Below are 13,641 nucleotides of genomic sequence, written 5' to 3'. Positions count from 1 at the left end.
TGGGCTTCTCAATCATCTTAGTCTTCAACGCAACAAGAACCAAACTCACCTTCTGTTCTGTATTGTGATCGAATTTATGGACCTGATGGCTTCATAGGTAAATTTTACCAAACATTGCAACAATTAATACCTATACTTCTCGGAGAGACCAAGATGGCAGATGCTCTTCCTGGGCTTCTCAATCATCTTAGTCTTCAACGCAACAAGAACCAAACTCACCTTCTGTTCTGTATTGTGATCGAATTTATTGTGTCTCAGGATCCTTTCAGCTTTCTCCAACCTTTACTACAATCTGCCTCTGTCTATTAAAACTAGGCTAAAATTCCTCTCCTTCATTCCTGTTACTAGTCTAGGCTTTTTTGGGATCATACTTTTGCTTCTCTTTGAAATCTCATCTCTGGCTCTCACTTGGCCTATTGGTTACCATCTTCCTTACAAAGCACAGATTCGGGGTGACATTCCTCCTCAGTCACTCTCCATCTAAAATTCAAACCTCTTAGCCTGCTATTGAAGCTTTCTAAACCTTGGTCCCAGGCCACTCTCCCACTCTCTCACTTTTCTCTCTTTACATCCCTGACACACCCAGTGCTCCAGCCACATGGGCCAGCCTGGTATTATCCTTCACTTGCACGGGATTTGCTTGGCCATTGAACTGCAAGTCTTTCACGATCATGACCTAGGACTGACTTTGTTTTTTCAACACTTGTAACCAGCTCTGGACCATATTTTAGCAACCGTTCCAGAAACAATTAAAGTAGTTCACAATCCAAGTAGTCATTGGATTTGGAAAATGATTTGGGAAATGATTTCTTGCTCACTGAAGATTTTTATTTTGTGTTATTAGGAGCACTTACTTCCACAAGAGTTTTCTGTATTCCATTTAATGGAATGGGCAACATTTACAGTATTGGGTGGGTTTTTATCAGATTTGTTGCAACTCTTTTTATAGGCTGAGTACTTGAAAGGTCTCGGAAAAAATTTTCCTGCTGTCTCTCCTTCCCTCCCTGTTATTCCCCCCTTTTTTCCTTTGTGAATTATGAAAAGACCTAAGTGTTGCTTCAGGGACTTCAGGTTGTTGGTCAGTATAGAGGAAACGAGATAGCTAGATCACTTTTCTTTCTCTTTCTCCTGGTTCCCTAAGATTTTTTTTTTTTCATTTTTAAAAGAGAGATCTGCAAAGACATAATAGCATATTTTTATATTTGAGATTATTTGCTGTTATGCTTTCTGTCATTTGGATGAATTCTGACATTTTGGTACTTCCTTTTCAAATAACCTCCAGGCTTGGCCTTTTGCAGAGTCCTGCAGGAGTTCCCCAGGACTCGCCTTGTTCCTCTCATTTCTGCACTCTGGTCTGACCTGTTGGGTTTTCTGGATTAACCAGCTATGACAATGTGAACTGGGGTTGAATCTGGATCTTATCTGACCAAATTGAGGGTACTTCAGAACACGTGGCTTTCTCAAGAGAATTAGACTCCCCTTCACTAACACGAGGCTCATTTAAAGTACAGGGAGAGTCAGAATGAATTCCTATTTCTCTAGCATCAATCTTTCATCCTGTTTGGGCAGACCTTTAGGAGTATCCAAAATTTAATTCACTAAAAAATTCAATGAATCTTTCATTAAGCTAAGAGCAGCTAAGAGCAGTTCAAGGCTATCTGCCCAGTAGGTGTTCAATCCTTATTAATTAACAGTGATGAGCAAAGCGTACTGACTCTCATTGACATCGTCTCAGGAACATTGCTTTTTGGTTTACTTTCTCTCTTGTGTTATTCTGAAGGTTTCCTTGAATTTTGTCCTCTTATCTAAGAGAAAACTTTGTACTGAGCTCCTCTTATATATAGCACTGGAAAAATATTACCTTCTGATGACAGATAAATCAAAATATCTGGCTACTGATTTAAGTCATGTATTTTTTTTTAGCACTTTTCAATTCCAAGGAGATTTACAAGGATTAACTAGTTAATCTTTCGATTTGCAGTAAGTAGCATTAACCCCAGTTTATAGAGGCTATGAAGTTCCGGGTCTCACGATAGATAAGGGTCTGCTCTGGGATTTCCAGACCTGCCTATTTCCCCATCTCAGACTCTTGGCCAGTTTTCACTGATGTCCTCAGAAGGTGTGGCTATTGCTGTCTCGGAGCACTTGGGGATTTTCTTGTAGGGGATTTTCTTGTAGGAAGAGGTTAATAGAAATATTTACTTTGCTAACCCCATAGGGCTATTGTGAGGATCAAAGGAACAGTGCAGTTAACAATACTTTCTAAATTGTCCATTGCTATTTAGCTATACCTTGCATTAGGGTTATCATATATATGTATGTGTATATACATATACATATTTGATTTTTTATAGAGAGGAAGGGAGAGGGTTAGAAGTTATAAACATCGATGAGTGAGAAACATCAATCAGCTGTCTCCTGCACACACACCCCCTACTGGGGATGTGCCCGCAGCCAAGGTACATGCCCTTGACCAGAATCGAACCTGGTACCCTTCAGTCCGCAGGCCGACACTCTATCCACTGAGCCAAACCGGTTAAGGCTATAGTTTTATACATTTATTGTATATAACTTGATATTTTTTGTATTTACTTTAGAAGAGAATTCAGTAAGGGAAGGTCCTTCTTAGACTCTATCCAAAAGGATTTAGTTATTGAAATACCAGAAATATTCTTGCTACAGCACATATTCTGCTCTAAGAGAAGACCCTTACTCCAAATTATAGTAAAGCATAAGTCTTGAAGATCAAATGTAAAGTTAAATTATCACTTTTTCTGCCTTTTATAAGCTTTCTGCCAGATATAGATACACGAGAAAATGATTTTTAAAAAAGAGGCTTGTGTGCTGATTAACACAAAAGCCCTGTGTTTTTGCATAATTTGGTGGAATGAAATTGTTTGAGCATCTGGTGTACTGGGGCAGGGTGCTTAAGGTGGAATTAGAAGTATCTGAAAGAAAAAAAAAAGCAAGTATTTGAGTAATCAGGCAATAGCTGAAGAACCTGCATTTAGGCTAAGGTTCCCCCGAAATGTTTTCTCTTCTTACTCTGTGATACATAGCCCTTGGGGTTAGACTTAAGAAGTAGTCACAAGTAGAATTTTGGAGTTGCTGTATGTGAAATAGCTGCTCATGGGTAATGTTCTCTATCATGCCAATAGAACTTGTGCATCCACTTCCCTTATGACCTAGGGATAGTAACTGTATATCCGAGTGGTGTGTGTATGTGCATGCCTAGTGTATCTGTGTGTTTTGTGTGTTTTTGGCTTTGCACACCGCTTCACCTTACCCCTATCCCTTGAACTGAGGTTCAGTAAATTAATTGCCCCCTGGCTGCTGGGGAGCCCCACAGGCACGGAGAGGGGCAGCTGCTCTGAGAGTGGGGTAAGAGAAGTTCTCAGAGAACTTGCATTAGTATCAGGTTCACTTTGCAGAGCTCTGGCTGCTGGTTTCTCCTAATGAAGTTCCTGCCTATCTTGGATTCCTGGTCTACGCCTGCCTTGAACTCTGAGGCTACTGTAACTCCCAACTTCCTGCTTCTTCCAACTTCTGGTAACTGCTTATTTCTTCTACCTTCTTTCATGTGCAAGGTGTCTGATCTGTTGTGCTTTCTTTTTATCTACATTGTTTAAAATTGCAAAGTACTGCATATTTTTACCTATCCTTCTAGACATAAACTTTTAAAAATAAAATGGGTTTGCATTATGGAATTGCATTATGCACATTATTTTGCAACTTTCTTTTTCCTCTTGCCTGATATGTCCCAAGTACTCCATAAATACTTCTTGTTTTAAAAAAAATTAATTTATTTTCCAATTACAGTTAACATAAATATGATAGTAGTTTCAGATGTACAACATAGTGATTAGGCATTTATATCCCTTATGAGGTGATCCCCCCGATAAGTCTAGTACCCATGTGAAATACTTCTTAAACAAATGTAGATGGATGGGGACAGGGGAGACAAATCATCAGAGATGGAGGAAGAGGACAGGCCTTGAATGGGATCGCCACAGTCAGGGAACAGGAGAGAGGAAATTTTCAGGGACGAGATTGGTGAAGAGTTTCCAAAGCTCCAGTCTGCTGAGAGGTAGGGGTCAGGGAGGACTGAAATCTTGCCGTTCGCAGACCTTCAGGAGGGTGTGGGAACGGAGAGTTAGGTGTCAGTGAGTTGAAGGAAACAGCAAGGAGAGTCCCTGAGTGGCTGTTGGGTTAAATAATTGGAAATGAGCTTTATTTGAATTATGGGGAGTAGTCTTACCACTGCTTCACGTGACCAAATGTATCAGACTGTTCTGGTCTATGGCAGTGTCATTGTTTCCCCACATGTCCAGCATCATTAGTGTCGCCTGGGACCCCGTTAGAGGTTCAAACTCTCAGGCTTAGCCAGGCACAGTGCACTAGAAACTACAGCAGTGATGTTTTAACGCAGCTTCTGGGTGGTTTAGACATACTCTGAAGGTTGAGAGCCACTGGCCTGTGACATAATTTTGAGAAAAATTAGCACAATTGAGGTCTGAAATGTGACCTTCTGAGGGTCCTAAAACTAGGAGCCCTGACTCACAGAGCAGAGAGCAGGAGAAAGGAAGCACGGCCCCCGAGCCTGAAATGTAGTGGGGCTCAGCTTTCATCTGAGAAATATGAGCTGGGCAGCCTCATTCCTCCATCGAGTCTCAGATCTTTTGTTGTGACATTAAACATTACCCAGGGACATGCTCTGCTTTAATGGAATGTGATTTTACTACTTTTATTAAAGGCCTACAATTCCCTAGTTCAATTTTTCTGTCCTTAACATGCTACCTGATATTTTTATCCTTGGTATGCCACATGGGCGTTACTTGAAAAGCTCGAGACACTGGTATATGTTTCCCTTGATATCACTGCAGGTTTATCAAAACATTTGTTGTTGTTTTTTGTCCTACCAGGTCTGTGAGCTGGATATTATCTTTAACTTTGAAAAGGCTTATTTTATCCTGGATGAATTTATAATAGGTGGAGAAATTCAGGAAACGTCCAAGAAATCTGCTGTCAAAGCCATTGAAGATTCTGATATGTTACAGGAGGTCAGTACTCAGTTTCTCATGCAGTGGGAAAAGATGATGATGATTATAATGGTGGTGGTGTTGATGGTGGTAGTGATGGTGATGATGGCAGTGATGTTGATGGTGGTGGTAGTGGTTGTGGTGATATTGGTGGTGGTAGTGGCAGTGGTGGTGGTGGTGGTAGATATGATAGTGATGGTGGTAGTGGTGGTAGTAGTGGTTGTGGTGGTGGTAGTAGTGGTGATGGTGGTGGTAGTTATGATGGTGATGGTGGTAGTAGTGGTGGTGGTGGTGGTGGTAATTAAATATTAGCCAACACTTATTAAGTTCTTACTCTGTGCTGAGTACAGTTTCCAAGCAACTTACATGTATTAATTTATTTAATTATCACAGCAACTCTAAGAGGTAGGTAGTATTGTTAGCCTCATTTGAAAGATGAGTAAACTGGGGCACAGAGAGGTTAAGTAACCTGCTGAACGTCACACAGCTACTAAGTGTGGAATAGAGATTTGAACCTAGGCACTCGGGCTCCAGAATCTTCACTCTTCATGTTTGAGCTTTTCAGTGAGGTTACCTCCCTAACAAAAAGCTATCAAATACTTGGTGATATTCTTTATAAGAATAATTTTATGAGGGGTATAAAAACTTTCGTTGAAGTATCTGTGCTGCCCCAGAAAGGAGAATAGCAGCACATCGTTATTTCATTTGCCAGGGCTATTAGAGCTTGATTCTTGAAGAGGGCATTTATCATTTTAATTAAAATTTCTTACACCTCCTCAGAAGGCTGTGTGTGGGCTCCTATTTGCATAAATTAATTGGGAATACCGAGGCTCGCTTGCCAAGGTATAAAAGGGCCCTGAAGCATCCATTTGTTTGTGCTCCTGACTCTGTGGTGCTCATATAAAGTAGAGTGGGGCTTTGCTTTTAGTTGTAGTCCAGATTGGCATAAAGGAACTTACCGCCATGAGTCCCTTCAGTTTTTCCAGGTATACTGTGAAAAATAGTGCATCACTCCACTGGCCTTCGACCTCCTAAATGAGATAATCCAACCCAGCTCTGCCGCCTCTGGGTACTTCTTCCCACAGCATTCATGGGTCTTGCCATCTCTCTATTTTCATAACAGCAGGTCAAGAGATTCCAGAGTGTTACAAAGTACCTTTGAAAAATTGGCATTAAAGCCATTCTTCCTACTGTTTTAAAGGAATAAACTGATTAAATTAATAAAACAACGTGGGGAATGATTTCCCAGCAACTGTGTTTGCACGTCTTTGAGCTGATTACTTGTTCCTGCCTATCTAGGGCACCAGTTCTTGGATACTGAGAAAGACGTCTGTTTGAGTTTGTCTGTGCCAGCTAAAAGGCCGATGTATTTATTGCTAGAGGTGTTCTCACCTCAAAAAATGCACATAAACTTTCTGCTGTTTACTTGACTCTCTCCAAATGCTATGGGAAGGGAATTTTACAAGATACTTGAGAAATCAGTGGTTTGGAAATTCCACAGAACAGCCTTTCTTTCACTATGCCAGGAGGTTGTTTATAATTCTATCCCAGGGCTCTTACTGTGAAGTCTCCTTGTAGGAGAAACAAACTTGCCTGGCCAGTGTGGCTCAGTGGATGAGCACCAACCCATGAACCAGGAGGTCAGGGTTTGATACCCTGTCAGGAGGCATGCAGGAGGCAGCAGATCTTTCTCATCATGGATGTTTCTCCTCCTCTCCCTTCTTCTCTCTGAAATCAATAAAAATATTTTTTAAAATATAGGAGAAACAGACTTTAAACAGGGTCTTTTGGCACTTAGGGAATTAAAATTTTTTGAATTGGTGCCAAGACACACCTGTGTTATTTTGAACACCCCCTTTTCCCCCACCCCCTAGGAAAACGTTTTAAAGAGCTTGCAGTGTATCTAGTATTTCTAGTTCCATTTAAATCTGGAAGCAGGTATTTCAAGAGAGAGCCCTTTCACAATTTTAAACACTAATTGGTAGTTCATGTCCCCTGTGATTGAGTGGAAGGTCCTGATGAGTAGGTCTCGGGGGGCCCTCCAGTTCGCCCCTGTGTCCCCATAGTGAGCTGGCAATGCCACGGCTGCCCTATAAATCTCGTTGATTTAACAGCACCTGCCAAATCGAAACAGCATTATCCGTATTCTGATACAGGCTAAGTCAATGAACATTTGGGGAGCTGGCTAAAAAATTGACTTTGTATATTTGGTTTGCTTTGTAAGTTCAGTCAGAGAAGTTTAAATGAATGCACACAAGTAATATAATCTCATAAAGAAAAAAATTACTGCTTTCTTTATTTTCTGTCCTTGGGACCTAAACACATATTTGTAGTTACTAAAGATTAAGGGAGTAACCTTAAGATTAAAGTAATAACATTGTTTCACTTTTAACCCAACTGAAAACCTGCACGGAGCCCCTGGGACTTTCTCTAGACCCCTTAATAAAAGACTGTCTCCCCATATATACAGTCTTAAATCTCCAAGTGGTGAAAGCTTATTCTGAGTATACTAGGGCAAGATGTTGATAATGTGGAAGTAAATGAACAGTTTGATTGGTCGAGGATGGCTTTAGGCAGTATCTTATTTTGAAGGTAACAACTAAGAATTGCAGATGACAGGTGCAAAGTGATTAGAAGGAAAAAGAAGATAGTGATCTTGAATTGCAGAGGTTGCAATTCCTGAGATTACTAATGGGGTTAACAAACAGATGTTTTGACCACAGAGTAAGAAAGCAAGTTTAGAAAAGCATTTGTTCCTACAAGCTCAAGACAATACCAACCTCATACATTATTGGCTCATGTAATTTGAGTAGCATGGCTCAGGAAGGGCAGCCATGCAGTCTTCAGCAGACTGAATTCACCAGTGCCGTTCAGTAGGGGCCAATGAATTGTGGAGTCAGTAAGGTGACAACTCCAGGGTATCTTAACTGCAAAGAAGAAGTAGCCAGACAATAAATATATTATAGAGGGTGTCAGGCACTTAATGATTGGTAACCATATGCCCTTGTTCTGGATTTTGCGATAGTTGTCATCTTTTAAAAATAAGCCAGTCAGTGAAAGAAAAATACCACATGATCTCACTCATTTGTGGAATATAAATAACATTATAAACTGATGAACAAAAATAAATACACAGGCAAAGAAGCATTGAACAGACTGTCAAACTACAGCGGGAAGGCCAGGGAGAGTTGGGGGGGGGGCGGGGAGGGGCATATAAGCATAGCCAATGGACGAAAGACACTGGGGGGAGCAGGTGGAGGGCCTATGCCGGGGAGTAGGGAAGGCCAGGGGAAGGTCAATAGGAAAAAAAGGAAAAGGAGACATATGTACTACTATTTGTAATACTTTAAACAAGAAAATAAAATTAAAAAAAAATTCGCAATCTCCTGTCATTCCCCCACCCCCCTCATTTTCAAAAACTTTATGCCCAATTTTGTATTTGTAACTTTGTATTCCTTTTTAAGTGGTGCCACAAAACAGGCATGGGCCCCTGGCCAATGTGACACCCTTGCTAACTGTGAAGACATGGGCAGCATCTGTAAAAGGTGGTAGAGGGCAGAGGTCTTGGGGTGTCAGCTCTTATTGGCCAATGTTCATCTTCAAGGTGTAAGCACCTAATAGGGAAGTGTGGATGACTGACCACAGTATTTTCAGTAGAGGAACACTGGCATTCTAAATAGAGCTGGTGAAAACCAGTTAGAACACACCTGATTTGTAACCCTAGTATCTTCTGAACAATCTGGCTTGGCCTTGGCCTTCATCTGTTTGGCCCATGCTGGTTGATTGTCTTCCTGGCAGGGGCAAGTGAACCACGTGTCCTGGGGTTCAGGCTTAAGAATGCATTGAGCATCACAGATTGAGCTGTCAAAGGCAGCAGCGTTACCTAAGTCTCGCCCCTTGATCTATCTTATTGATTTAACCCAGAACCCACTGTGTTGCACACACAGATATTATAGGAAAGAGTGCAAGAGAAAAGTCCATCCATCGTGCATGGTATGGACTTGCAACATCACTGTAGCTTTGAACTCTGCCTGTCATTGTGAAGCCACTCAAGCATTTAAAAAGTCTGGACAAAAACCATGGCCTTGTGGCATGTCACAAACCTGGTGACTGTTGAGGAAGATGAAGAAACATAATTGTATACTTTGGAGGAAAGCCTCCTCAAGATACAAGGCAGGAAATCTTAAGACTTATGGTTGTTTATTTGATATATCTTGGCAATAAGTGTAAGGAAGATGTTCTGTACAATATCTGTAACACTAAATATGTTCCACAAATAGAATTCGATTTCTCTCATACATGTGCCTGGCATAGTCCTCATGATCGTTTTAGCAGGCGCACTTCTCTGAAGTCAGCAGTGATATCTTGCAGCTGTTGCTTTAGCGTTGCTCTTGCCGGACATTCATTTTGTGATCCAGCATAGTTTCTCCTCAGTTGATCGTTAGTTAGTTCGAGCCCTATGGGTGCGTATACGAATGATACTCAAACTTGAGACGATCCTTCTTGATCAGAATGCAGAGATTTATGTCCACATGAACTTTTCAACACTACCTTTCAGTAATGGCAAAGGAATGCGGAACAGACTTCACAGTCTGCTACAGGATGTGGCTTGAGGGAAGCTGTTCTAAGTTGCTGTTCTCTTGCAGACCCTGGAAGAGTACATGAACAAGCCGACGTTCTGACTGCACCTTCTTGAAGTCTCTGAGTGCTGCGTGCTCTGGCCTTGCAAAGAAGCAGCGCCCCGCCGCCAGTCATTGGACAGAGCCTCCAGCACCATGCCAAAAATAACTTAAAAGGGATTTTTTGTTAACTAGCAAAATTGAAAGTTGTTTAACCTATTTATCATTATTACATGCCTGTATTATACTGTATATGACTTATTGTAGCTCTGGATGTTCACATAACAGCCTCATGATTCAGTAGATTTGAACATTTGTTTGCAATGTGTTAACTCCATGTAATTTTCTAAGCTAATTTAAATACATTTGTTGTAGTATGTTTTTTGCTGCATTTGGTCCTCTACTGACAGGCTGAGAACTGTATTATAATAATCCGTGCTTTAGAATGTAAAGTAGCAATACTTTTTCTAAAGGTTTAGCTTTTAAAATGATCTGATTGATCATTCAAAATTATGTTAATAGTTCAGAGTTCATATGTAACGCTAGACATTTTTTAAAAATATATGATTTTATTGATTTTAGAGAGAGAAGAAGGGAGAGGGGGAGAGAGAGAGAGAAACATTGATTGACTGCCTCCTGCATGGCCCCCACAGGGGATGGAGTCCCCAACCCAGGCACTGAGTCTCCAACTGGGGCATGTGATCTGACTGGGAATAAAAATGGCAACCTTTTGGAGCACGGGATGATGCCCAACAAACAACCATACCGGCCAGGGCAATGCTGGACATTTTAAATACACTTGATAATAATGAAATTTCAGTCCAGATACAATGTATCTGATCTTAATGTCCTGAATTTATTTATTTTTCAGGGTTGGAATGAAGGAAAAGAACCAAAGATAGTGTAAGAACCAAAGATAGTTGTGTTTTTGAGGCCTTGGAAGCTGCTCTCTTGGCTGAGATTTTAACTTTACCTTTTAATTTAATATAAGGGACAGTATAATGAGGTCATGTTTTCTACAAACTCTATATATTGATTAAGGTTTTAGACATCTGGAGATATAGTGTCTATAACTTATTTCCCTTATTATAAAAATAGTATAATAGAGGTAAATAACAAGAGTAATAATTGTTATTATTACTATTTTAATAATCTTTATGTTACAAAGCACTCTTAGTTGCTGGAGAGATTTTGTTTTAACTATGTTTTAAGGTATTTTTAAGATATTTGAAGACTTACTGTTTATTAGGCTTACTTAGAGCATTTAATACAGGGTGGGAAAAGTAGGTTTACAGTTGTTCATATGGAAAATGATACAATTATAATAATAAAAGCATAATATGCTAATTAGACCTGATGGCCAAACAGCGGAATGACCATCCAGACAACCTTCCAGATGAAGCCTGGGGTTGCGAGGGCCGAGCCCCTTGAATTTTGTGCATCAGGCCTCTAGTTAATAAATGATAATAAAGTAATAAACTCTGTTTCTCATACTTACAACTGTAACCCTACTTTTGCCCCACCCTGTATTATTGCTGTATGGTAGATGCCTTTTCTCCTCTTTTCTTTCCACACCCCTGAAGAAAAGATTTGCTGCTGACCATTATTATTGTGAATATGTCACATCCATGCTTCCTAGAATGAAAGTTCTATATAACCAGGTAGTGAATGTGATCAGATCTTGTATGGAAATAGCTCCCAATGCTTTTATCTTAGTGCCCACTCCTGATGTCTTACCTGTGCATTTTCAATGTTAGTGCTGAGGTCTGGTATCATTCACACTGGAGTGGGTAGGGAGTGCTTGTTCTAAGAGTGTGCCTGCTATTTAATAAACTAGGACAGTGGTTCTCAACCTGTGGGTCGCGACCCCTTTGGGGGTCGAACGACCCTTTCACAGGGGTCGCCTAAGACCATCAGAAAACACATATATAATTACATATTGTTTTTGTGATTAATCACTATGCTTTAATTATGTTCAATTTGTAACAATGAAAATACATCCTGCATATCAAATATTTACATTATGATTCATAACAGTAGCAAAATTACAGTTATGAAGTAGCAACGAAAATAATTTTATGCTTGGGGGTCACCACAACATGAGGAACTGCATTAAAGGGTCGCGGCATTAGGAAGGTTGAGAACCACTGCTCTAGGAGATCCCATAGTGTAGACCTTTAGAGATCGTGAGGGAAAAATGTTCTCATTGAGTAATCTTGGCAGAGATATTTAGGGAAGAATGGCAAGGCAGCAGTACAGAAGGAAAAATGGACCAGTTCCTCAATATAACTATCATTAAATGGAAATAACTCAGATTAGCGTATGAAGTAATTATTGGGCTTTCAATATCTAACATTTCCTCAATTAATCATGTAATTACAATGATGGCATGAGATTGAAGTTTAACTATCATTTCTGATCACTTTGTTTACCTAAGTTCTTCAGTTTGTGGTTTAGCTTTCATTGTTATTATTTGGTGGAACCCTATTTTTTAAAAAAAGTCTTGTAAAGATGGACTTTGAACCTCATTTTTACATACATGGACAAAGTCCCGTATCATCTTCAGTAGGGCCACTGCCCAGAATTTCTGTTCCATAAAATACAGATTAGAGACCACCTAGCCATAGACGGGGCTCCTCAAGCTTCATGTCAGCATCACACATAGAAAATGAACAACAATATGACACGCTGGGGTAAATTTGAGGGATTTTGGAGACATCGTACGTGAGCCTTGGTGAAAATAATCGTTATGTTTTCTTTGTATTGTATAATTATAATAAAACTACCAAGTGAAAGAAAGGATAATAAATATTAAATTTTATAAACGTCCAAATAAAATATTTTTAAAAATTTTAAGTGAGGAACTTGAGTGTGCTTTCAGAAATAAATTTTTAAAAAAATCAGATTTCATGCTTGACATGAAAATTCCTGGTCAAGTCCCTTTAATTTTCTTGGTGCTTATCATCAAGGTGAAACCCCACAAGTAGGTGACAGCAAATGAGGGAAGAGTATTTACTGCTTTGTTCCTGTTGACTTCTTTCTTACCATTACCCACATTTTGATAATCTAATCTCTTTACCCATAGTTAATGAAGCATATCGTTCTTTAAAACTAGTAACCCCGTTTATTTCATTAACTATGTAAGGTTGGAATTTATTGTGATAAAGCAAATTAACTTTTAATTTATTCAAACTATTTTTTTCCATACCAAATTTCCTAAAATCATGATACAACTTTTCTTCAAACCTACATAGTTGTTCTTCTGAACCTATAATTCTTCTTTAGAATTCACATGATAATTCCCATGAAACATCACTGGTGAACTGTGTTTAACTTTACTTTTTGGGAAATTCTAATACATTTTTTCACATGGTTCCCACAGTTTTGGATTAAATTCAGTCAGATGCTCTGGAATGTAAGTAAAGCAAGCCAATGATTATTTATCAGTAACTTGCAAAACGAGGGTCATTAATTTTTTTCTTCAATTTTTATTTAAATCTTGACCAACTTGAAAAACTCTATCTATAGACAATGTACTTTGGTATCCTATCTAATAATAGAGAAACATGGTAATTAACCATAACTTCGGTACCCTTCCCATTGGCTAATCAGCGAGATATGCAAATTAATTGTTGGCCAAGATGGCAGCCGGAAGCCAGGCAGCTGAAGTGAACATGAGGCTTGCTTGTGCCAGTGACGGAGGAAGCCAACGTTCCCCGCCAGCCGTAGCCCAGCTCTGAGCTTGCTCTCTAAGAAACAATGTTGCAAATATAGAAGCTAAACAAAACCCAGAAACCTGCTTTCAGTCAGTTGGGATCTCAGAGCTGGAGTCGCAACAAAGTTTCAAATACAGAAGGTAAACAAAGCCCAGAAACCTGCTTTCAGCAGCCGAGGTCTCAGAGCTGGAGCCGAGCCTCAGAGCTAAAGCCGGCTCTCAGCTCCAGTGACAGCCATAGAAGGTAAATAAATCCCAGAATAAAAAA

General features: G+C 39.8%; 1 protein-coding gene across 2 annotated transcripts in view; it reads left to right on the top strand.

Moving 5' to 3' along the window:
- AP1S3 (adaptor-related protein complex 1, sigma 3 subunit) overlaps positions 1-13,641 on the top strand; it is a 72,641-nt gene that overhangs the window by 42,286 nt on the left and 16,714 nt on the right. Inside the window, exons 4-5 of one of the 2 annotated variants that reach the window (XM_005883492.2) lie at positions 4,923-5,060; positions 9,686-10,039. In XM_005883492.2, the coding sequence (XP_005883554.1) occupies positions 4,923-5,060; positions 9,686-9,721 (174 nt within the window). In that variant the 3' untranslated portion in view covers positions 9,722-10,039. Of the gene's footprint in view, positions 1-4,922; positions 5,061-9,685; positions 10,040-13,641 lie in introns of those variants that run through there. The other variant, XR_001360050.1, reaches the window with a different exon arrangement.

Source organism: Myotis brandtii, unplaced genomic scaffold (assembly GCF_000412655.1).
Source record: "Myotis brandtii unplaced genomic scaffold, ASM41265v1 scaffold79, whole genome shotgun sequence".
In the NCBI taxonomy this organism is placed as follows: Eukaryota; Metazoa; Chordata; class Mammalia; order Chiroptera; family Vespertilionidae; genus Myotis; species Myotis brandtii.
Note: the sequence above shows the minus strand (reverse complement) of the source record. Positions and strands in the feature narration are given on the sequence as shown.